General features: G+C 49.9%; 5 protein-coding genes across 5 annotated transcripts; 2 read left to right on the plus strand and 3 right to left on the minus strand.

Moving 5' to 3' along the window:
- Window positions 1-3,141: 3,141 nt before the first annotated feature.
- On the plus strand, window positions 3,142-5,961 carry FPRO_13080 (putative excision repair protein rhp3; the record flags this gene model as incomplete). Its single annotated transcript, XM_031223666.1, has 9 exons — window positions 3,142-3,158; window positions 3,208-3,248; window positions 3,303-3,312; window positions 3,374-3,393; window positions 3,466-3,588; window positions 3,639-3,892; window positions 3,951-4,067; window positions 4,127-4,457; window positions 4,514-5,961. 9 exons carry the CDS (start codon window positions 3,142-3,144, stop codon window positions 5,959-5,961), a joined length of 2,361 nt encoding a protein of 786 aa, XP_031089003.1.
- Window positions 5,962-6,274: 313 nt separating this feature from the next.
- Window positions 6,275-9,348, minus strand: FPRO_13081 (uncharacterized protein; the record flags this gene model as incomplete). Its single annotated transcript, XM_031223667.1, has 2 exons — window positions 6,275-8,132; window positions 8,180-9,348. 2 exons carry the CDS (start codon window positions 9,346-9,348, stop codon window positions 6,275-6,277), a joined length of 3,027 nt encoding a protein of 1,008 aa, XP_031089004.1.
- Window positions 9,349-11,291: 1,943 nt separating this feature from the next.
- FPRO_13082 (uncharacterized protein) lies at window positions 11,292-12,544 on the minus strand (the record flags this gene model as incomplete). Its single annotated transcript, XM_031223668.1, has 2 exons — window positions 11,292-11,421; window positions 11,475-12,544. 2 exons carry the CDS (start codon window positions 12,542-12,544, stop codon window positions 11,292-11,294), a joined length of 1,200 nt encoding a protein of 399 aa, XP_031089005.1.
- A 5,434-nt stretch (window positions 12,545-17,978) lies between these two features.
- Window positions 17,979-19,490, minus strand: FPRO_13083 (uncharacterized protein; the record flags this gene model as incomplete). Its single annotated transcript, XM_031223670.1, has 2 exons — window positions 17,979-18,583; window positions 18,638-19,490. 2 exons carry the CDS (start codon window positions 19,488-19,490, stop codon window positions 17,979-17,981), a joined length of 1,458 nt encoding a protein of 485 aa, XP_031089006.1.
- Window positions 19,491-19,938: 448 nt separating this feature from the next.
- On the plus strand, window positions 19,939-25,027 carry FPRO_13084 (putative DNA-directed RNA polymerase I; the record flags this gene model as incomplete). The annotated part of the gene is made up of 2 exons (XM_031223671.1): window positions 19,939-20,120; window positions 20,179-25,027. 2 exons carry the CDS (start codon window positions 19,939-19,941, stop codon window positions 25,025-25,027), a joined length of 5,031 nt encoding a protein of 1,676 aa, XP_031089007.1.
- Between the last annotated feature and the right edge of the window lie 190 nt (window positions 25,028-25,217).

Genomic DNA, 25,217 nt, shown 5'->3' on the forward strand with positions numbered 1-25,217 from the left:
CTGGGCGGGTTCAAAAGCAGTATGTTATACAAAAATATGGCCCAGATGGGGTGTCTAGTAATTCGATCGGACAGTCAGACAGTATTTCGAGGCCGTTTTCAGACTAGAAATGCAATTTCCTCTTCGACTCAGCCTCAAAACCTTTGGGGAAACAGTAATCAAACGGACTCTTGGAAACAGATGCAAGTATAGACAAGGCATATACGGATTTGTTATTGCAAATGGGCGGGCGGCGAGCAATCGTTGCACATGCCTGAGCTCAGGATATGAGACAGAGCACAAGGAAATAAGCCACAGCGATCGCTGGATGGAATGAGAGTGATGGGATGGAGATTGCGGGTCGATAGATCCCAGAGAATTGGATTGGGGAAAGGGGACTTGTGCTTATGAATGAATGGTCAAGTAAAGACTCGGTCCCGAACGTACAATATCGTCGATGCCGCCGCGACGCAATGGCAGGGGCAGTGGTAGTGGTAATGGAAGAATATATCGATTGAATCGCCAAGAAGCTCGCAACGGCAGACAGTAGATAACAAAGCAGTAAGCGAGGCGATGACGCTTTGGGAATCGACACTGTTTTTAGCGAAATGGTCGATCGACAGCGGCAGGCGAAAGAAGTGAGACGGTTGCGAGCAAAAACACAATGGGAGGCACAGAGAGGGATGTCAATAGTCTACCATGAAAATATTAAGCGATGTCATCGAGGATAAGATGAATACAATGACCAAGAAGATGAAGGAGGAGGAGAGTCGAGTAGAGAAGAGGGGAACGGACGACCACGGCCGGCAATCGGATGGATAGGTAGTCGATAGAGGATGGTTTCGTAATGGTGGTGGTGGGTGGTGGTGATTTGGTTTCGGTACTGTTTTTTGGCTTTGTTGGTTGGGTGATTTGGCAGCGCGGTTGGTTGAATGAGTGAGTACATGGATGGCGAATGCTAAGTAAGATATGTAGGTATGTATGTATACATACTGATAAGGGTAAGGTAGTCCCTTTTGAAGGTGTGCTGCCCAGTAGGTACCGCGCTGCACAGTGTTTCCCTCAGCCTATACCACGCACGTGCATGCCCGAGTTATCTTGTATCTCGGTACAGTACTTACCAAGAACAAGCTCAGTCTGCAGTAATTGACGAAGAGAATTGACTGGCTGGCTGGCTGGCTGGCTGGTGTTTGCTGAATCACTTGAGACTGAGAGAACATCCAAACCCAAACCATCCACGGATTGCAATGTTGTGATAGTGGCCGAACGACCACAGGTTGTTTAGGGGCACGGACCAATCAAGCAAGACCAGCACCGGCATTCAGTGGGGAGCTGCATCCAGAAGCGGGGAACTGCCTCCCACATCGCGCTAGGCTTTGGTCACAGTGCACCTTAGATCCAGAAGCACGGGCTGAACAACCAAGAGTCTCAGCATGATTGGCTGTGAAAGTGATGCAGGATTGAGGTTATCAGGCTGTATGAAATGCGCAAGGATTAGGGACCAACTTACCTAAGTAGACACAGTAGATTAGTAGGCAGATGGAGAATCTACTGATATCAGATGCGCTCGAGAACATGAGATCTTCGCAGCGTCGACCATATGCCAATGTGAGGCCAGTATTGAGGCGAAGTTCAGTGAGGACACCACGGGCCAGACCCAAGACAAAGCCGCGGTGCATTAGCGCCCTGCGCTGAGGGCAGTGGAGGATAGAGCTCCCTGGACTCCACTCTCTTGCTCTCCCCACCACCTTAAACTTAATGCTTCCCGTGCCGCCCATTCGCAACAGACCTCCAACTGCTATTTTACAGTCCTCCTTTGCGTCCACATCTTGGCCAACAATAAACACCTGAACGAACTTGTCCAAAATAGATCAACTATCCATTAATACAATTTATTCATCGAGAAGCGTCATAAACTATCCGTAGTCTCTTGCTCTATCATAAACCCACAACATGCATACTCCCAGAGTCACATCACACGATCAGCAGCAGTAAGTCAGCTAGCTACTTAGCTACGGAGTACTAGACCTTGCTTATCCTGGGAGGTACCTAGGGTATCCTAGAAATCAGCATGGCTGGCAAGCGCCCTTCTCCGGACTCCACCCCTAACCCACGAAGACCCCAGAGAATCTCCTTATTCATCTTAGCATCCAGAAATCTCGAACTACCGGCATTCGGTCTCATACATCTAGGATACCAGAAGAGGAATCAAACCAGGTGAGGCTTGCGACTCAATGTCAATCATACCTAGCGATAAGGCCACTAATAAATGACAAATTTACGCCAGGCCTTGGATCCCTCACACACTATCGTCCCGTGGCGATTTTTATGTTCCGAACCTCGTTATCTCATCGCAGATAACCATCTGATATAAGTTACCTATAGCAATCAACAATTCTGTTTCAGGAGCTGTTTCAGAAGACGACGCTCACGGAAAGTCATGTGCACTGTAGTCTAGTTCATTCACTCTGTAGTTACCTCCTGTTTTGCTCGAGCCAATCTTTGGAGTGAGCCTTGATAAACCTGTGACAAGAAATAACGAAGGTTTATAATATCTCGATAGGTCTTTATACTCAGCCTCAGTGATTAGCCACTTTCTTGCGTGTGTGTCTACCTAGGTAGTATGTGAGAGGGGATGGCTTATTTGTTATGCTCTCGGATGTCCTAAGCGGACTGATGTCAATATGCATAGTTCTTCTATACCAGCAATATTAATTCCCGGGGCATTGCCATTTCAGTGACCTGCGTCACACCATCTAAAGTATGGAGATACAGGTGACTCAATTCGTTTCCCCTGATACTGGCTAGGGGGGGGGGGGATAAAACACGGACCCCAAATCGGTGGATCGCCAGCGAATTTTGGTGTAAGCCAAACCCATCAAGGGCTGTGTTTTCCCCCCCCCTGAGGGGGACTGGTAGCTTGATGATTTGCCTCACCTTCACCTCCACCTTGGGTGGAGGTACCCTTCGGTGTAATGGGTCCTCACCGAAAGCTGTCTCGGTGACATCAGCGCCCCGACACGTGACCTCGCGACGCTCAGCTTTGATCACACACAAGTTCACTTCACGCCTTACGCCCTCTGCCATCTTTGTCGCTGCCCATCTCTTACACCTGCAATAATTCGCCGAGAGCTTGCCCCGGTAGTTAGCCATCGGGTCGTCATGAAGTTCAATATCGAGTACGACATCCTTTCGCCTCGGGAAACCCCTTTTACTCACATCATCTAGTGACTTGCCTGTGTTATTCCCTTATCCCAGGATATACCCAGGTAGGCATTAATAAGCACGTGTTTCACTTGCCACAGCTGACTCGGTTTTCTCAGAGCAATATGCGTGAGTTGTTGGGCGTTGTGGTGTCCGAATGGATGATAGACTAACCGTGAGGCGCATTAAGTTACATGTGTGATCTCAAAAGTACTTACCCCTTCTATTGCTGAAATGCATCGTGATTACTGACATGATCGCCCATCACACCAGAAACACTAGATGCAGGGGGGCACTGTGTTCTGGAAATGCCTTCGGGCACAGGCAAGACCGTGTCACTTCTGTCTCTCATTGTTGCGTACCAACAATACATGCCTGAAAGGCGCAAACTGATCTACTGCTCTCGTGAGTGACTCTTGACCTTACCCTGCTATTGCTGACTCATGTCTTAACAGGTACCATGTCCGAAATTGAAAAGGCATTAGTAGAGTTGAAGTCTCTCATGAAATACCGAGCCGAGCAGCTCGGTTATGAAGAAGAGTTCCGTGGTCTGGGCTTGACGAGTCGAAAGAACCTGTGTCTTCATCCTTCAGTCAAGCGTGAGAAGAGTGGCGCCATTGTTGATGCTCGTTGCAGGAGTCTCACGGCCGGTTTTGTCAAGGAAAAAAAGGAACGTGGAGAAAACGTAGACGTCTGCGTGTATCACGACGTAAGTCTCAAAGAACCTCAGTTTTCCTCACCTATTCCATCCTGAGCCAATGATACAGAACCTAGACCTTCTCGAGCCTCACAATCTGATTCCTAATGGCGTCTGGTCTTTCGATGACATGATTCGATACGGTGAAGAGCATAAGCAGTGCCCATACTTTACTGCACGCCGAATGGTGAGTATTTCCCAAATCCCCATGGGCCCTGCTTTAGTGATTCTTATTCTCTGCTTCAGATGCAATACTGCAACGTAGTCATATTCTCCTACCACTATCTGCTTGACCCCAAAATCGCCGAACGGGTATCAAAGGACTTTTCCAAAGACTGTATCGTTGTTTTTGATGAAGCTCACAACATTGACAACGTTTGCATCGAATCTCTCAGCACAGATATCACAGAGGACTCTCTGCGTAAAGCCACAAGAGGAGCTCAGAATCTAGAGAACAAGATTTCACAGATGCGGGATACAGACCAGCAACAACTACAGAATGAGTATGAGAAGCTAGTTCAGGGACTGCGTGATGCTGACGAGGCACGTCAAGAAGATGCCTTCATGGCAAATCCTGGTAGGTTCTAAAGAGAAATCTACTTACTTAGTTGCAATGTGCTAACCGTTCCGCAGCCCTTCCCGAAGATTTACTTAAAGAGGCTGTTCCAGGAAACATTCGGAGGGCAGAACACTTTATTGCTTTCCTCAAGAGATTCATTGAGTATCTGAAGACGAGGATGAAAGTGCGCCAGGTCATTTCTGAAACACCGCCTTCGTTCCTTGCCCATCTCCGAGAGCATACTTTTATCGAGAAGAAGCCTTTGAGATTTTGCGCTGAACGTCTGACATCGCTAGTCAGGACCCTTGAGCTCACCAATATTGAGGACTACCAGCCTCTCCAGGAGGTTGCAACTTTTGCAACGCTGGTGGCAACGTACGAGAAAGGCTTTCTCCTTATCCTTGAGCCCTTTGAGTCCGATACTGCTGAAGTGCCTAACCCGGTTCTTCACTTCACTTGTCTTGACGCCGCCATCGCTATCAAGCCCGTCTTTGATAGGTTCTACTCTGTTATTATCACGTCTGGTACCATTTCCCCACTGGAGATATACCCGAAGATGCTGGATTTCTCAACTGTCATACAAGAATCCTATGCCATGACCCTCGCTCGGAGATCCTTCATGCCTATGATTGTCACTCGAGGCAGCGACCAGGCTTCCGTCTCAACCAGCTTTCAGGTGCGGAATGAACCCAGTGTGGTTCGAAACTACGGCAATCTACTCACTGAATTTGCCAAGATCACGCCGGATGGGATGGTTGTCTTCTTTCCATCTTATCTTTATATGGAATCTATCATTAGTATGTGGCAAGGAATGGGTATCCTTGATGAAGTTTGGAAGTACAAACTGATCCTGGTGGAAACGCCCGACGCACAGGAAACATCGCTTGCCCTGGAGACGTACCGCACAGCGTGCTGTAACGGCAGAGGAGCTGTTTTACTCTGTGTCGCCCGAGGAAAAGTATCCGAGGGTATCGATTTCGACCATCAATATGGTCGTACTGTGCTATGCATTGGAGTTCCATTCCAATACACCGAGTCACGTATTCTCAAGGCTCGTCTTCAGTTCTTGAGAGAAACATACCGCATCAAGGAGAATGACTTCCTCTCCTTTGATGCAATGCGACACGCTGCCCAGTGTCTGGGTCGAGTCTTGCGTGGGAAGGACGACTATGGAATCATGGTTCTTGCCGACCGGCGATTCCAGAAGAAGCGCTCACAGCTACCCAAATGGATTAACCAAGGCCTCCAAGAGTCAGACGTCAATCTGAGCACCGACATGGCCGTCAGTAGCGCAAGGCGATTCCTTCGGACAATGGCACAACCGTTCCGGGCTAAAGACCAGGAAGGCATCAGCACCTGGGGATATAAGGATCTGATGGAACATAAGGAGAAGATGGATCTAGAGAGGATCAAGGAGCTTGAGGAGGAAGCTCAACGGCCAAAGCCTGCCGCGCAGGACAACAATTTTGAGTACGATGATGACGAGTTCGACCAGGATATGATGGAGATGGATGGCTTCTAGACTCGCTCGAGCCTGCGATACCAGACTTTAGCCGGTTTAGACTGCAAGGCCAAAAGCATATCAATTTATATCATATTATTCGAATTAATCAGAGAATGCTAAACCCCGTCTAAAGTTGGTTACATAACTCCTTTGCAGTGCTGATCCATCTTGAACAAAAATCTAGCTGAGCCTTATTTTTGGTTGACTCCAAACACAATGCCAGAACGCGGAATGCTGTCCGTTCGCCCAACTCGGGCATACTCAATCAAAAGAAACGAAGGACAAAACAAGGACATCATCTGCTCTATGCGTTAAAAATAAGAACAATGATCTAATCTACCAAAAGTCTCTTGGCAGCTTTTGTTGCTCGGAGGGCCGGAATAGAATGTGCCCGACCCGGCTTTCGTCCAATCTCGATGCAGAGCATTCGGATAAAATCATGATTAGTCCAATAGCTGGAGTGCGCACTGAGCATGTTGAGGTACTGTATTTCCAAAGGCCCTCCCCCAGAACGGAGGTACCAGTCGATTTGCCCGTTGTCGTTAAGCAAAAATGCCTTTCTCTCTGCAATCTCCTCCCGGGTAAAGTCGTGCACCTCAAGTTCTAACTGAGAGGGCAATCGGATCGTTGAAGGACGCTCCGGCTCCGGGACGAGAGGGTTGGGTGCTGGTGCCATGCCTGGTACCACCCCTCGCATTGCGGCGCCGACAGACTTCCACAGAGAACCCGAAATGCTAGGGACGTAAGCCTTTTTGAGACTCGCCGCGTAGACAGGGTCCACGGCGCCATTGAGCAGGTACGCAATAGGATCTTCCTTGGCAAGGATGTTGTATATGTTGTCCACAGCCAAGCAGCCAAAAGTCCCGGCCTCTGCTACGACGTCTTTCGATACGATGTCGTTCGAATCAGCTCCGGGCTTCATTCGACCATGGCGAGGCATCAGGACACCACGCTCCAGAAGAAGAAAGAATCCCGCAGGGCTGCCCGCCAGGAAAAGATTCTTGGTATCAAACTCGAAGAAACGTGTCTCGGGTTCCTTTCGAGACCAGTCTAGCCTTGGCGCTATGTTTGGTTGATTTGAGAGAATCTCAAGAGCCATTGCACTCCCAAGGGAATGTCCGATCATGTGGACGCGTCCATTCTCAGCAAAACCTGGATTGTTACGGCACCAGAGTCGATAGACACGATTTGCTTCTGATACAAGAGCCTGGATCATTTTCCCTTTGTGGTGTGACATGTAAAAGGGGATGTCGAACATGATGTCTGATATCATGCTGCGAACGGCTGGAATCGTATCAGGTTCGATGTCTTTGAGTCCAAACCCCTCCGGCGTGTATTCTTCCTTATCCTCCTCCCTCATTGGTCCTCCATCCTCAAAAGACAAGCCCATTCGCCAATTTAGGGGTAAGATCATCAGTCCATTCTGATCGTCGCGTAGAACCTGCTTGACCAGAGGGCTCTGGAGCTCCATATTCACAGCTCGGCGAAATCCATTGATGGCATGAGTGAAATGGAAACTCTCGACCCTCTCTGCAAATTTCTGGCCAATGCCGTGAGCGACAAGAACCAGATCAGTCACTTGACGCTTCTCCTTGTCAACTTTGCAAGCAGCGCATACATCTTGTCCACGACTTTCGTGTGACTCATCGGCAGCAGAAGCACCTGCTTTGTTTGTTGCCTGTTTCCTGTGGTGTAGGCGTTCCCATACTGCTCGATCGAAGCCTCGAGCAACAGGAATCCCGACAGTGACGCCTTTCATGATCTTCATCGTCGGTCGTCGGCCATAGTATGCTGATGGCTTCAGGCTCGGTTTTAGTAGAAAAGCTTCAGAGGCATTCTTATACAGGACATGATAATTCGAATACGGTCGGGTCGGGATGTTTGCGTCTTCCGCTGTTGCCTTCTTCATGGGAGTCATGTCAATACTACCTTCAGCAGCAGCTTCACCTCGAAAGCAGCGAGCAGCGCAAAATGGATCTGATGGTATAACTGGCTCAAGGAAGTCGTCCCCGTATCCTATCTCTGAATCTTCTGGCCATAGTCTATATGAAATCTTTTCTTCACCCAATGGTCCCACGTCGATAGCACATCGGAGCTCATCACTCCATGTCTCAGTCCATGGTCGCAGATAGTGATAGCCGGCCTCTAACTGATTAGCAACAGCCGGCGGTATTGGGAGCATGGTGTCTCTGGATCAAGTCAGTTACATCATTCTTATCGACCCTGGAAATACAACCTATAGAACCACGTCGCCCTAGAAACAACTGCAACATCGTTGATGGGGGACCAGTATATCGGCTTCATCTGAAGCACAGGCAACGTGACCATATGAAGTCTTGATATTCCAACCGCAACCTCGGCTACCTTGGTCTGGCTCTCCTCAGGTACTGCCTGGGCCCCTTGGTTCGCCATGGTCACAGTCTCTTCTTGTTCGGAAACGACTTGAGGGTAATCCGGGTTTCGAGAGGTATCCCGATCTGGGCCTCCAAGTCCAATCAGCAGGAGAGATCCGGGTTCTGACTGCGTCTCTGGACTTCCAACGCGTACGAATGGTCTACCAGAAATTCCATCATCGACAACTGGTGGTCGTGTAAGGCCGGGACTGCCAACGGGTGTTCGTAGTCCTGGGGGCTGTGAGATGGATAAGCTGTTGGTTCTTGCTCTCATTTCTCCTATAGTTGATCGACGCTTAGAACTACGAGTCTCTGTTGTTGTGGTCTTGGGAATGCGGGTAACTGGGTGGTTAGTAGTACTGGTGGAAGCGGTTCCTGGATGGCTCGAGGATGTGCTGTTTGATACCGGTTGAGCCTCAAATTCATCGTTGGCTTGCTTTTTCAACCGATCAAGTACAAACACGACCTGTTGCGTGACTTGGTCAACATTCAGGGCTGGATTTCGCCGCCTGACAAGGGCGCAGAAAGCTCTCTCGAGTTCTTGGGAAACGTCAAGGGCCAATTCACAGCAACAGGCGGGCACAGGCGTTGTGGGCAGTACATCACTGGCTGGAGCTGTCACGTCTTGTGGCTGATAGCCTTTCCGGTGCCTCTCCCAGTGATTTGTGGCTATAAGCTGGATGAGCGAGGCGAGCACCTCTGTATCAAATTGAGGAGTGCGGTCCAGATTCTTCAGTGCATCTTGATGAGCGAGACGTGAAGGCTCAGACATGAGACTCAGCCAAGCCTTTTCCAGCGCATTATTATCACCTCGCGAAAAGGGGCGCACTTGTCCTTTATTTGTCTTTGATTCGGCACCAACAGTTGAGGAAGTTGAAAGGGGGTCGTCAATGGGGATGACGGACGAGTAGAAGAACTGAGCCTCGACCGGGGGAACCTCATCTTCGCGTTGAACGCGAGAAATAGGGGCCAGGCGACATTTGGCGCTGTAGGTGTGGTTATCGTCAGTCATGTCGATCGAGGGTGGTGATGTCTCGCTAGGGTCGCGACTACAGGTGGGATTGGATTGAATGCGTATCAACAACCTAACGCTCTCGGGTCAAGCCTTGCGCGGCAGCTGTATAGTCTGTAGTAGTCGGCCGTGCCATGGGTACCTAGGTAGAGCTTGAAGCTTCCTTGCTGGTCTCTCACAAGGCCATAGAAATCGGAGGAGGAGGAAGAAGAAGAAGAAGAGAACTTGGCTAAGGCCAAGGCTTCAGGGCTGGCTTGACCGATCTGGGCTGTGATTCAAGAGACGCCATGACGTGGGGGATGATGTCTGCCTTTAAAATATGGGGCTACCTCCAACTACTAAGGTAGGTAGGTAAGGTATCAACTACCTAAAGCAAGGTCAGTTAGTAGGTACCTAGATATGTACTGACTACCTTAGGTACCTTACCTTAACTCACCTTGCCGAGTAAGGTACTGTGCCTTGAAACAAATGTATCTCTACAGCCGGATTGTGAGAAATGCTACTCCGTACTTGTGCTGCGATCTGAAGAAACTCCACTCCAATTTTAGGCACCTTTCTAGAAGATCCAGTTCAACACCAGGTGCTATTTATCACATGCATTAGTTACGCCTCTGCCACGTATGTAGGCAAGCATGTTATCAACAAAACCTCCACGTACTCACATCGAAGCAGTTAGTACCTCAATTCTGTACTTGAGATTGCTTCAGACTACTACTACCTTAGTAGGTAGGTAACGTTAGTATTGAACATGAAAAGAAAAATCAAAGGTGCCTCCGTACATACAGTGTGCCCATGACGAATGCTCTGCCGGCATTATCAATACATAGGTACTTGCGGATACAATGCAATCCATCCTTCTAACGTTAGGATGTACACTGTTTCCCACGATCCAATCGGATCAACAAGCCAAAGCATGAACCTGCGAAGCGAAATACCGTACAAATTACGGGGTGATGACAATTCAATCCAAATCGATAGGCGATGCTCCACAGACAGACCCTTGTCTTCAGTCGGCATTGTTGCATGTGGATGAGAATCTTTATTTGTACTGAATCTTTATTTTCACTACATCGTACCAAGATATGCCAGATAACGTCCTTGGTGGTCTTCCTACCGTACCGTCAACTAGACCTGCTCCATTTTCTGCTGTGCAGCTTCACTCAAGAATCTGTTCATTCTATTCTACTCAATGATGCTAGTGTGAGCCTCGGTGTCATGTAATCAAACTGCAGCCGCAAGCAATCTTAATCACAAGGATGCGAGAGTTGGACTCGCTTGCTCTAGTCGAGCAGCAAACCTTGACAAATTATTCTCCAGAGTGGGACTTGGCACAAAGGATCCCATTACCAGCGAGCTTCCAGATCAAGATTCTATTTGTCAAGTTCGCATATGCCGAGGTGAGTCGTTTCGACATATCGCCCAGGTGAGGCTCTCTGCATAATGCATGCGAACCCTAGGCCGTCGCATGTGGAAAGGCACCAACAGAGTTTTCCTTCTCGAGAACTTTTGTGTCTCTGCCTCAACCGTTGCAGTATCTGCATATTGGAGCAAGGCTTTATCCAGAATATACGGAGACGCCGATAAGTGGACCTCCAGTTCGAGTGCACTTTGCCACCAACTCATCATGTTGTTGTTGTTATTTTGATACATACAGCCCATTGGGTTTCGTGAGTCTGATTACTTCCTTTCTTAAGTGAGAATACGTGTTCCTAAAGAATACAAGTCAGCAAGACACTTTGCCGCGGTATCATTAGCCAGCCTACCTTTTCCAATTCTAGGCCAGGTTTTGATGCCGTTTCTAACTTGAAATGCCTGAAGAAAAGGCCTCTGAAAGAAGTCTAACTTCTTCCCGATCAAGGACCCGGCCACATCGGTGGATTACTATGTATCTTTAAATACATCTGTGGTGTTGATGACGACTGTGTAGCATGTTATACCCAAGCCTATCCAGGGCGGCGAGGGTCTAAGCCGGACGGTCTGGTTGGGCTAACAATCCCCAACCCTGCGAAACCTGGACCTTGCAAGTTGAGTGTCCCGATATCAAACCGCTTCGAACAGCCGTCCTCCATATGTCTACAATTTTAACTATTAGAGTTTGTGAGCGCCGGAGTGCATGGCATGCTTACCTTCTCAGAGTGTCCTTTCGGGCGAAGAGGCGTCCGCAATAGTCACACTTATGATTGCGTTCCTTCATGTGCACACTCTGGTGGTGTCGTTGAAGGTCGGTCTTCCGCACAAACTTCTTAGTGCACCCGTCGACAGTGCAGGGAAATGGATATTCGCGCTTCTCATCATGAGTCTCTAGGTGCGATTTATAGTTGTAACTGCGACTGAAGAATTTCCCGCATCCTTTGACTTCGCATTGGAAGTTTGCCTCTTCCTTCGATGTGTGCTTTCTTGTGGGTCTCTTAGCCTTGCTTGTCTTCAACAGTCTCCTCTCCTGGCCAAGATCAGGAAGTTGATTTTGTGGGGTAGAATAGAACTGCGGCACCTCATATTCTTGCTTCGGCCAGGTCGTTGAACTACTTGCGCCGAGGCTGGAGGGCAGATTTGAAGCGAAGGAGGCCCCGTCGGTTTGATAAGCAGCAGCAGATGGACCGGCAGTTGAGTACGGTTGCGGGTCATATCCCTGACCATAGCTGCTCACGGAGCCTTCGACTCTGAATCTTGAGTTAGAAGGATCTTGCAAGTATCCATACGGTGGTCTTGCGCCTATTGATGGCGCTCGCGAGGATTGGCTAGTAGACGACAATGAGGGCTCATGGACTGACGTGTTGCGACTGGGCGGCATGTAGGCGTCATGTGTCTGATATGAGGGAGGCAAACAAGAGTCGTATCCAGCAAATGCATTAAAATCCGCATGCAGGGCGTCAGGTTCTACCGAGCTTGAAGAAGCTGTGCTTGTTCCAGCCACTAAGCCGTCTGGTGTGACCCAAGCAGTGCTACCGTGGTCCATGGGAGGCGGTGATAGAAGCTCTGGCTGAGGCACTGTGAACCAGCGAGCGTGGTGGGAGTACGAATCCGAATCCAAGTCTGAATGTGAAACGCCTGAGACAGCTTGCTGAAATGGAGAGCCGTAGCAAGACGGCAGGCGATTCGGGGGGCAGGAAGTGTCAGAACTGGACGAACTCGTTTCGAAGAACTGTGAATACTGCGATACGGGGGAGTTCGAGGTCGAGGGAGGTGTCAGGTACATATTTGAAGTCGTTATAGAAAGCAAGTATGCGAGGGTCGGGTTAGAATCCGTGGGGATGCTAGGGTCTCATGAGCCATGCACTTCCGGTAGGTAGAGAACCACAGGCCACAGGCACCGTTAGATTAGGTACTACAGTGAGTAGAGATTCATCAACCAAGACGGGAAACCCCATGACGGGGTATCAGTAGGATAAATACAGCGAGGACACAACCAACACGGGAGATGGAGTTGCGAGCAACAGACGCAGACGGACGGTGGCAACAAAGACGAACGTCGACCAAACTAAGTCCTGGGCGAGAAATGGACGTACGTACAGGGAAGATCGATTACTTAGATCCTCTTTGATGAAGCTACTACCATCGATGAATTAGACCCAGACGAGGATTGTCGAAGGATCAGTCTCCGCCTAGGTACATGGGGGGTGCTAGAGAAACAGGCAAGACAAGCTAGAAAGGCGAGTCCAAGGTGGGGAGACGGGTAGGTTGGCGTTCACGGCTAGAGAGCCACTGGGAAGGTGTCGAGAAGCGGGTGACGGGGCCGGGAGGAGAGCGAAATGAGGTCTAGGCCAGGATCGAGCTCGCCAACCACACGGCTGGGCCATTGCGACCCTTGACAGATCTCGCGGATGACTTGAGGTAGATAACGGTATCGCTAGGGCCGTTTGCTGTCACCACCAAGCCAAGCAGGCAAGTAAGATGTGTGCAAGTCAGGCCGTTGAGTGCCCCAAATTAGAGCATAAAATCAACCCTAAAGCGAGCTAAGGTATAGAGGGCCGCATTCCGCAGCGACCAGGATTTCCAAGACTTGAGAGACGGCTGCTTAACACTCTGTGCAGGCACTGTTGTTGGTGCAACGATAACGAACGAAGTAGCATAGAGACAGAGCCTAATCCCGGCTCAGCCCAAGCCAGTCCAAGTTTGGAATATGTCCGTATTTGAACCATGTTCGTGGGTTCTTTTTCAAAGTGATGCCATCGTCCCATGAGTTCTCCACCATCAAGAGCCAGCACAAGAAGAACACCAACACACTCGGAAGATATCGAGTACGGCACCTTGCGCTTTCTCTGGATTGAAGTGTGCGCACAGCCCCAATTTGGCAGGCTGGCCCATGCAGTTCAAGCACTTGTAGTGCCATGACCGCGAGGTAGATGCAGGTGCGTGAGAACCAACGACGGTGGCCCGCGGTCTTAGGTAGGTAGGTACGTAAGGCACCTTGGAGAGTAGGTAAACAAGTGAGCGCATTTGTCGTTGGCATCCTATGGTTGCTCACTATTATTATCTTTGGAGGGCAGCATGGTAGATTCGCCGAGACAGAATCAAGGAAAAGCTTGATGGCTGCAACGTCATAAACACCATTCCACAGCATGCTGCCATAATTCCTTTGAGCTCTGTTGACCAGTCAGAATTTGGGGGCCATCACCGCTGACCTGTTGGCGACGGTTCGTGCTTTGCGTCCTCATAATTATCGTCTAGCGTTCCTGAAAATGGAGGGAGGTTCCTTGGCCAAATCATGGATCGTTCATGTGCAGACATAGGTCCCATCAGGATGAGGGCCAGGGGCCTCACGGTAGGCTCTAATCTCTGTATGCGTCCCGTCTCAATGGCATGGTAGGGCCAACGGATCAGGTGGTGCGACTCGTGCGACTCGTGCGAGTCCGGCTCGGTGCAAGCCAGGCGAATGGCAAGGCAAGGCCAAGTACAGTAGGAACCGGGCTAGATCCGAAAAGCCGATACGGTAAAGTACGAGGAAACGGCTCAAGACCGAGGAAACCCCAGAGGATAATAGGGAATAAACCCCTGGTCGAACCGGTCAAGTGCTGTATTTGGCTTGGGGCAGGGCCGTGACTCCGGCTGGTCTGGAGAATGGATGTGATATGTGGAAGCTCTCATGTCCAATTTATCCCTACACGCTGCCGTTGCACGGAATAATTGAGTGGGCGCGGTCCAGGTGGGTCAGGAACTTGTGGAGTAGGTGGGCACGATGTAACGAAAGGACAGTGCTATTTATCCTTGAAACGGCCTGTGATGGGACTTCTGAAGGCCCAAATGGCGCGGCTGTTTGTTAGGAAGTCTACAGTGTCTGTAACCTTACCAGATGTGGCAGTAGATATCGGCTTGTTCCTGGCCTCCAGTCCGCTCAACGGCCGGTGGCGCCCCGCAAAACGGCCTCTACATACCTAGGTACCTTAGGTAGGGTACCTTAGTACCTTACTAACCGGGCTGTACTGGACATATCAACGCCCCAGCGGTGGATGGACGCACATGTTGGCAAATAGCCTCAATATTCATTCATCCCGTTTAAACGCAGCCGGACCGAAGATACTGCATTTCCAAATCCACGGCACAAAACACAGTTTGAGGCTCGCCTTATCTTGTCTTGTCTTACCCTACGACGGCCCGGTCCTTTCAATACTTCCGTTCTTACACTGCGTGGACTCCGTCCGTATATAATTTTAGGGACCTTTGCGCATCCATCCATCCATCCAATATCTATCTGCAGTTGAGATAGATACACCCACCAAATTAATCTTGTAGGACAAAGCCCACTCGGACGGAGATTATAGGCCATATCCGCGTTGCTCTCGCGGTTAGATAGGTAGTAGGTATTTGTCAGAAAGCAAGATCTCTTCTCCCAGTCCATGCATCTGGGGAGGCGATGTATTGCATCCGACGATGCTACTGCGCTAAATGATGACGCTACGTACAACATCCGTACATACGAATACACCAGCAATCGAGGAGCAAGCAATGGAAAATCAGTACAAATAGCGGGTATGCATCATCAGCCGAGTAAGTCCATGAAGAGGGAGCACTCAGCTAACGTTAGTGCCTCGGGGGCTTCTGTCTCATGGCGGGGGTTCCTAATTTTTGGTCCATCCCGTCTCTAACCTCCACCACCTTACGGGGGTAAAGTCGCGACGAGTTTGCCCAAATTGGCGAAAGCCAAGACAAAACGTCCCAGCTTTCTAGGGTCCCTGGATAATCATTAGTCTAACTATATGTACAGACCTGACAGGCGCAGGCGCACCGGTTCTTTTTGCCGCCGAGACGCCAAAGCCTAAGGTACCTAGGTAGTAGGTTTAAGTCCACGATCCAATTTCAGAGCGAGCAAGCAGGCAGGCAGGCACGTTATAGAGTATTGTGTTGTGTTGTTTTGTTTTGTTCCCACATGCGCCAGGGTTTTAGATGCAGATTATTTTGCTCGGCTCCCTCCTTATTGGCTGCGGGCTCGGCTACCTACTATATAATAATCATGAGCTGAAGAGTTCTTGAATGATCTACGGCGCAAGACCTAGATACTTCCAAACCGTCTGTTTACAAGCGTCGTATATCGTATACAGACCAGGCGCTGCAGGGCTGCCATCTGCACCATGAAAGGCTTGAATCATCAACCCATACTTTTGCGATGCTGGCGAAACTGAGAAAAGCCACTTCCTTTCAACTCTAATCACAATATTATTACTCCGTACTGTTCTAACAAACGTTCGTCTTCAAGGTCCATATAACTAACTGAGCTTTGGATGACTGCGTGCAAAAAGTCAAGGATCCTGGGAAACCTGGAACCTTGCAAAGGAGCCAGATTGTTCATCCGCAGAGTCCGGCCCGAAAACTCTGCAGCAAAGAAAGCAAAACCCTCTGAAACCTCTTGAGTGCAGGAGTCATAATGACACCTCGGAATCAGAGCTTCCACAGTAATGGGATCGATAGACTCCATGGGGCGAGGGTTACACAAACGGCATTCGGCCATTGTCTTCTCATCGCCGAGTTAATTACACGTCCCGGTCAAGATTGAATGATCAGACGCGGTTCGTGCGGTTACCCTTCGTGAAGATCATGACTTGAAGAGCGTCCCAAAACTGCAATCACCGATCGGTTGCTGCACAAGCTTAATTCAGAGCCAGCTCTTGACTGGCAATGGCACACCAACTGTCTCTGGGATCGAGGCACGAGTGGGTAATCTAGGACGACAAAGAGAGGGGGCAATGGATGGTGGGCAATCTTTGACTGTTCCATCGATTCCTGGTACCTACACCTGCAGAAGCCACTGCATTAGGAATGCCATGGCCTGTGATGAGAACGGTAGCTACGGTACTTTCTCCTTTGCTTGCTTCCACGGAGGCTATTTAAATCAGATCCTGGATGCCTGCCAGGATGATTGCCCACCATATTGATTCCGAATAGCTCTTGGCAGTGAGTGCGCATCTTCAATCTGGGTGGTGACTACAGATGACAGTTGTCGCGACGGTTATGGCTGAGCAGTATCGAGCAAGATGTCCATTCTCGCACGAACACACGTTTCTTGTAGTAGTGCTCTTCCGCAGTTCCAGCCCGCACCACGATATACAATCCCATCTGCTTCGTTGCCCATCTCCAGAGGTTGAGTGTGGTTTCGCGATGACTTCTGCCTCGCCTATCCCTGCTCAACGGTTTGGATGACATGCACCGAATTAGAGTTTTCCTGACAGACTCTAAACGGGATTCAGGCGATTTCCAAGTGAGCCGTGCGCTGGCTATGATCGATCCCCAGCCTAGGTCTTTCTCCTCGATCAGGGGTCCACGGAGATCCATCCCACTTGGAGCCTTCCAGACCATCCATGCATGCCATGATGATCTTCAAGTCAAGGATCTCGAAGATCTATCTCACGGCTGAGGTACGCCGGAAGCGTTGCCTCAGCTCTCATCCAGTTCCGTTCTTGGTCTGACAATGCAAGGTCGCACAAGACAGGTACGTAGAGCTGCAGCACCTAAACCGGCAAATTCCCCGGAATCTGCCTGCCATATTGGTTTGTTACTGCAGTACCTCCTGTATCCTTGTCAGTTGGTGGTGATCTTCTAGCCCCCAGGGCCTGTTTACAATCCGTCGACCAAACTGCGAGCAACCAAGGGGCACATCTAGCTACTGGGTATATGGCAAAGGCCCGTTGAGGCGGCCGCGCCCAGGGTCTCTTTTGTACAGAACTCTACGTATAAGTCAAAGTCCAGAGTCTAGATCGCAATAACAGACCCCTAGTTCTATTCTTAGGATGCTACTGCACAAGAGCCTTAGAACATTTGTTGTTGAACCCAAAGCACTGTCACACATTAATGACGCAAGGTTACCAAGTATCTCATGAGTTCCTCGGCTCGACGAGTATCAGATGCTCGTCGCCGCGTCTGTCAATTGCAACCCCATAATCTCGCTCTCATACTCATGGAGCAAGGCGCCTAGCAAGGAACACCTATTCAAGAAGTCCCGGGATGTTCATCTACTTGCCACATAGTTATTCTCTGTATCCGTGCAATATGTCACAGTCATGATAGTCCAGACTATGCAAATCTTTCGCAAGTTTACAGCCATTTATTAGGGGAGTTTGTTAATAATTGAGCCACACCTCTGAGGAGTTCGGAGTTCTTGTCGCACCTCGGCGAATATCCATACGTATCTGTCTGTTTGCTTAGGCAAAGCCTTTGGCGAGTTGCCAGAAGTTGTCCATCTTGGTACGGGCCAGAGCATCTCTCGCTTCCGAGTCTGTCTCACACACTTTACTTCCCCATTTTCTGAATGCTCGTGCCTTCTCTTCGCCCTCAAAGACAAGCTTGCATTCGTTCATCGACATATCCTTGAGCTCGCCGTTATCCTTTTCGGCCAGGAGCCAGTCGCGTGTGGCGCCTTGTTTTCCGTCTCGGTCTCTTGACGGCGAATTCTCGGTCCAGTCGATTCGGTTAAGCATGAGCTTCTTGTACTTCTTGATACTCCATTCACCTCCTTCTACAATCACCAAATTGAATTTGGGGTGCATGACGCATATGCCTGTAAGTGCCAGTTGCTCAGCGTTCATACCGATCTTATAACGGTGTTGCCCATTCGCTAGGCTTTCAATCTTGAAGACCAACATGTGGATTCCCTTCTCGGCGTCTTTTTGTTGATTCGTCGCGATTTTTTCGTGTTTCTGATCTTTGGTGAGTTTTCTTTCTTCGTTTGTTTCGACATGTTTCTGGTGGCGTTCCGCAATCTCTCGATTGACACGCGCTTCGACAGCAGTTGGATCCTTGACGGCAACTAGAAAAAACATTAGTATGTGATTGAGTCAGTGAAATCATATGTTAGCCTCACCGTCACCAAGAACTCGCATCAGGTTGCCCTTCTTGACCTTGGGAGGTGGAGCTGGTACCAATCCCAAGCGAATTTTAGCTTGCATTTCTTTTAGCTCAGCCATTCGCCGTTGTCGCCTCAATTTTGCTTGCTCTCTCGAAGTCAGGAACATAGGCTTCGCCGCTGGAACATGTCGGTCTTGAGGTGGCTCGAGTGCAACCGGATGCTGAATGTATTCAGTGATAATGCTGTCAGCTGTCGTAAGTTTGAGTTTCGAAGGGTCATCCAGCCTGTAATAGCTTCCTCCGTCAACAAGTCCTTCATCCCACCACTCAATCTCTGGCGGTGCATCCACGACATAGTTCCTTTCAACATCTAGATCATCGTCGATACCAGCTTTTCGAGTTTGCTCTGCAATTCGTTTTTTCATCGCCTCCAAGGCGGCTTGTCGACGAAGAGCATTGGCTTGGGCAATATATTTGCCCTTCTGGTTGAACACAAGTGATCTTGACTGTCGTCCCTTCCCTCCACCAGGTTGTGTTGAAAGACTAGGATCGTAGTAGGGGTTTTCTCCATTCTGTTTGTTGCCCAAGCCTAGCCTCGTGGCGTCTTGCGATCGGACCTTGTCTGTTCGCCCGCTTGATGGTATTGGTGTCGATTCCTTTGGTTTACTTGCGGGCTTATATGATCCTAGATCTTCCAAGGCAGGATGAAGCCCAACATTTAGACCCCCCTTTGCCTTGCTGGTTCCGATTGCTGCGGCGACTCGAGCCTTGAGTGCAGCCATCCTGTCCGCAGCAGACTCGGTCTTTTGCACTCGCGATGATGCATCATGGCGAGGGCCGAGCCCATGGGATTGGTTGTTGCGATCCATCACTGCAGCTCAACGATGCCTGATCGTTTGATTAAGGCTACAAAGACACTGCCTTTTACAGCTGTGCTAAAGAGCGCGTTTGGATGATCAATTATTTCAACTGCGAACTATGGCGGGTATCAACAGGAAAAATTCAGTTGGAAGGTCCGGCGGTCGTGGTTTCGGTGATGCGCGTGCAATAGATACAGCTTTCAAGATGATGCAAATGGCAAGGTCAGCCAGAGCCAAGCGTGGAGACACTGAGTCGCGCGCAAGACTGGCTGCATAGATCGGTCTAAAATTCTGCCGGGCCGCACCGCCAAAAAATTGTTCTCTCGCAACGGTCCCCACTACCTCTCCGATTTATCTTCACTTCGCATACTGCGCTGGGAATGGATTTCGTCAGTTAACCCAAAGACGTCGCTCAATCGCCATATTATTCGCTCGAAAGGGCGGCAGTAACGTCACCATGAACATCGCACAGCCGGTCGCATCCGGGGTAGAGAGCGTTGAGTTTACGTTCTTGTCACCAAAGGAAATCCGAGCAATCTCTGTGAAGCGAATTGAGAACCCCGAAACGTTTGACAATCTTCTCAATCCTGTACCGGGCGGTCTCTATGACCCTGCCCTCGGATCTTGGGGCGATGCGCCGTAAGTTCCATTGACATACCAAGATTGACGAAGACAGCCTCTCACAGCGCAATCGCAGGTGCACAACATGTAACTTGAACCAGGCTACATGCCCCGGACATGCTGGACACATTCAACTTCCTGTGCCAGTATATCATCCAGTATTCATGGATCAAGCTTACCGACTCCTGAAGGCTGCCTGCGTATACTGCAAAGGATTCCGACTTCCCCAGAAAGAACTACACAAGTATGTGTGCCAACTAAAACTCCTTCAGCACGGCTTGATACAAGAGGCTCACGTAGTGGGTGCCATTGGTGATAACGAGCTGGCCATCGAGCTCGGCGACTTCTCTGAATTGGAAAGTGAAGCTGAGGAGGAGGGCGCCACCAACTCGATCGATAACGTAACGCGCGCAAGAGACAAGTACGTCGACAAGTGTCTTAACGGTATCAAGATCAAGAGAGGCGAAACAAAGAGAGGAAAACACGAGGGATCGTGCGAAATGCGTCGTGAGATTATTAAGGAGTTCCTGGTAGAAATCACCAAGCGCAGAGTTTGCGCTAGCTGTGGTGGCATTTCACCCTCATACCGCAAGGATCGATTTGTTAAAGTCTTTGAGAGATCCCTGTCTGATAAGGACAAGGCCAAGATGGCTCAGAAGAATTTCAAGCAGGCCGATGCTATGACCAGGGTCCACCAAGCTGCAACCAAACAGAAGCCCGATGGATACTCTTCCGACGAGGGCGTTGCAGATGTGGCTTCTCCTGCTCGTGAGACTTCCCGCATTAATGGAGATGTCGCCCATCAGGACACGGAGATGACAGATGCGGACACGGCTTCTATTTCTTCTTCTCCACAGCGGTATATCAGCGCTATGGAGGTTCGAGCTCGTCTCAACGAGTTGTTCACCAAGGAGCAAGAATTGGTTTCCCTCCTATACAACGCGAAGCCCCCGACCCGAAGCTCTACCAAAGTCACGCCCGACATGTTCTTTTTGACAACCATCCTAGTTCCTCCCAACCGCTACCGCCCCGAGGCTCGAACAGGCGAGTCCGAGATTTCTGAAGCCCAGCAAAATTCTCTTTACAAAAATATTCTTAGAGGCTGTGGGACGATCGCGCGTCTACACAGGGAGTTACAGGAGGAAAAAGCCGATGTCAACAGGATGCATCAAGCCTCAGCAGAGCTACAAGAGTCAGTCAACGCGCTTATTGATAAGAATAAAAACCCTGTTCAAGGCGCTGCAGCGAAGCGCAACGAGGATGGCATCAAGCAGAAGCTCGAGAAGAAGGAAGGTCTCTTCCGAAAGAACATGATGGGAAAGCGTGTTAATTACGCCGCTCGAAGTGTCATCTCACCCGATCCCAATATTGAGACCAACGAAATCGGTGTCCCACCTGTCTTTGCAAAGAAGTTGACATATCCCGAGCCAGTGACCAGTCACAACTTCAGAGACATGCAACAAGCTGTCATCAACGGTGTCGACAAATGGCCCGGCGCTTTTGCTATCGAGAATGAAAATGGCCAGATCGTCAACCTTCGCAACAAATCAGTCGACGATCGTGTGTCTCTCGCGAACCAGCTACTGGCTCCCACGAGCAGTAATGCTGCTAGGACCCGGAACAAGAAGGTCTACCGCCATCTGACCAATGGCGATGTCGTTCTGATGAACAGGCAGCCAACACTTCACAAGCCGTCTATTATGGGACATCGAGTTCGAGTTCTCCCTGGCGAGAAGACGATTCGAATGCACTACGCCAACTGCAACACATACAACGCTGATTTCGATGGTGATGAGATGAACATGCATTTCCCGCAGAACGAAGTTGCCCGCGCCGAAGCCCTCCAGATTGCCGACACTGATCACCAATATCTATCTGGTACTGCGGGAAAACCTCTTCGAGGTCTCATTCAGGATCATATCTCAGTATCCGTTGCTCTCTGTAATCGCGACACATTCTTCACCAAGGGCGACTATCAACAACTGGTTTACAACGCATTGCGGCCCGAGAGCGGTCACATTGTTGGCGAGAGAATCGAACTTGTTGCCCCTGCAGTGATTCGACCTGTAGCTCGATGGACTGGCAAGCAGGTCATCACCACCATCTTGAAGAACATGCAGCCTCCCAACTGCGGTGGGCTTTCCATGAAAGCGGAAACACAAATCAAAGCCAGTCAGTGGGGCGTTAGCTCTGAAGAAGGAACTGTTGTTTTTCAGGAGGGCGAATTCATCACCGGTATTCTGGATAAGTCGCAGATTGGTCCCAGCTCTGGCGGTGTAATCCACGCTGTTCATGAGATTTATGGCCCGGCCGTTGCGGGTAAGCTCTTGAGTAGTCTCGGTAGATTGCTCACCCGATATCTCAACATGAGGGCCTTCTCGTGTGGTATGGATGATCTGAGACTTACACCTGAGGGAGAGCAAGCACGGCGAGAAGCGCTTGTGCCTGCCGACTCAGTGGGTCTCAAAGTTGCATCTTCCTACGTTTCTCTCGAGCAGGACCCAGGTCCCAGAGATCCTCTACTATTGGAGCGTCTAGAAGAGGTACTTCGCGACGACAGCAAACAAGAAGGTCTGGATCTTCTGATGAAGGAAGGTCTTAGTAAGATCACGGACAAGATCCAGACAGCTACCATGCCTGTTGGTCTCGAGAAGGCTTTCCCCTTCAACCAGATGCAAGCCATGACAACATCCGGTGCCAAGGGATCCAGAGTCAATGCTTCGCTGATTTCTTGTAACCTTGGTCAGCAAGTTTTAGAGGGTCGGCGTGTCCCTATCATGGTCAGCGGCAAGTCGTTGCCATGCTTTAACCCATTCGAGACTCATGCGCGAGCTGGCGGTTATATCGTGCAGCGCTTCCTTACAGGTATCCGACCTCAAGAGTACTATTTCCATCACATGGCTGGTCGAGAAGGTCTGATTGATACTGCTGTCAAGACGTCCCGCTCCGGGTACCTGCAGCGATGTGTTATCAAGGGTATGGAGGGTTTGACGGTCGCGTACGATACCACCGTGCGAGATGCAGATGGCTCCATGATCCAGTTCCTGTATGGCGAGGATGGCCTCGATGTTTCTAAGCAGAAATATTTGACTGATTTCAGCTTCATCCTGGAGAACGTCACATCAGAGGCTTCACAGCTCCGTTACGACCCTACCGTTGGCGACCGCCTGGGAATGCACCGCGATGCGATCTCCAAATACATGAAGAAGGCTCTCAAGCATACCAACATTAAAGATCCCAAGGCTCAGGATCCGATCTCAGGTCTCTTCAATCCTGCCACAACTGCGTTCGCCACATCTGAGAAATTCTACAAGGCCATGACTTCATACATCAAGGAGAATAAGGATGGCCTTATCCGAGACAAATCGGATAAGAATAAGCTTGCGCTTTCCCGCGTGAGCCTCAACAAGAAGAATGCGGAGATGCTGTTCGCGATGAAATACTTGCGGTCTCTTGTGGAGCCTGGAGAAGCTGTCGGAATCGTAGCGGGTCAATCTGTTGGTGAGCCTTCGACGCAAATGACACTGAACACCTTCCATTTGGCTGGTCACTCTGCCAAGAACGTCACGCTGGGTATCCCTCGACTGCGTGAGATACTCATGACAGCTAGCGACAAGATCTCCACCCCTGCCATGTCTATTTACCCAATCGAGGAGATGTCTGTAGAAGATGCAGAGATCTTCGCCAAGTCTATATCAGTGTTGCCTCTTGGCTTCATACTCGATAGCATCAACGTTGAAGAGAAGGTTGGTCAAGGCAAGATTTATGGATCAGCCAAGATATACAAGGTCGATATACAGTTCTTCGACTCGGAGGAGTACACCAAGACGTACGCCATCAATATCTCGGACGTTGTCGAGGCTGTTGAGAGGAAGCTCCTCCACCGGCTGCTAACTCTTGTGAAGAAGGACATAAGGAAGCGAATGACTATGTCTACAATGGCCACTCCCGATGTTGGCACCAAGGTTGGTGTTGTGGAGGTGGCTGCTCCCAATGCCGAAGCTGCCGGCAATTTCGAAGATGATGAAGATGACGAGGACGGTGATGACGACGCAACGAATGCCAAGCAGCGAGCCAAACGAAGTGAGGCCGTGTCATATGGACCCAACGATGATGACGATGATGCCGTGCAGCAGGAAATGGAGCGAGATGCTGGTGAGGATGATGCTGATGAGGATGAAGGTTTCGATGGCAGCCCCCGGCAGGCAGAAGATGACGGGGATGGCGACGATGTCGACTGGTCTGCAAAGGCACGAGTCAACCGGGTCCTTGAACAATACGCCGAAGTCACAGACTTCTCGTTCGACGAGAAGACGGGAGCCAGCTGCAGTTTCACACTGGAGTATGATTCAACTATTCCCAAGGTCCTCATGCTCAACCTCGTTCAAGACGCTGTGAAGAAGACGGTGATCCAGGAGATTTCTGGCGTCGGTGCCTGCACCCTTGTCGAGGAGAAGGACACAAAGGTCATCCATACTGCTGGTGTGAACCTGCAGGCAATGCAGCGATACAGCGATTTCATCGACCCCAACCGCATCCAGACCAACGACATCGCTGCCGTACTGGCTGTGTACGGTGTTGAGGCAGCTCGCCAAAACATCGTGCAAGAACTTGCCGGCGTTTTCGGATCTCACGGCATCAAGGTGGACAACCGCCACCTGAACCTGATCGGAGACCACATGACGAGGAATGGTGGGTTTACACCTTTCAACCGAATGGGTCTGAAGGGTAACGTCAGTCCCTTCACCAAGATGAGTTTCGAGACGACACTCGCATTCCTCAAGGACGCTGTGCTGGATGGTGATTGGGACGATCTATCTACGCCCAGTGGTCGACTGGTGATGGGTAGACTTGGAAAAGTTGGCACAGGTGGCTTCGATGTTTTGGCGCAACTTCCCACATATCATGTTGATTCTTTGGCGTAATTTGGTCTGTAATAAAAAGAGTAGATGCATTCAATTTGATCGATTAGATAATACTTGTTGAGATAAGCCGTTGAATCCCCCACGTCCTTCAACAGAGTAAATGGTACCATGAAGCCAGCCTTGCAAAACTCGGTAGGGTTTGGCAATTGCATGATGCAGTCGGTTAATGATGAATGGATTAGAGAGCGTG

This window comes from Fusarium proliferatum, assembly GCF_900067095.1.
Source record: "Fusarium proliferatum ET1 genome assembly, contig: FPRO_scaffold013, whole genome shotgun sequence".
In the NCBI taxonomy this organism is placed as follows: Eukaryota; Fungi; Ascomycota; class Sordariomycetes; order Hypocreales; family Nectriaceae; genus Fusarium; species Fusarium proliferatum.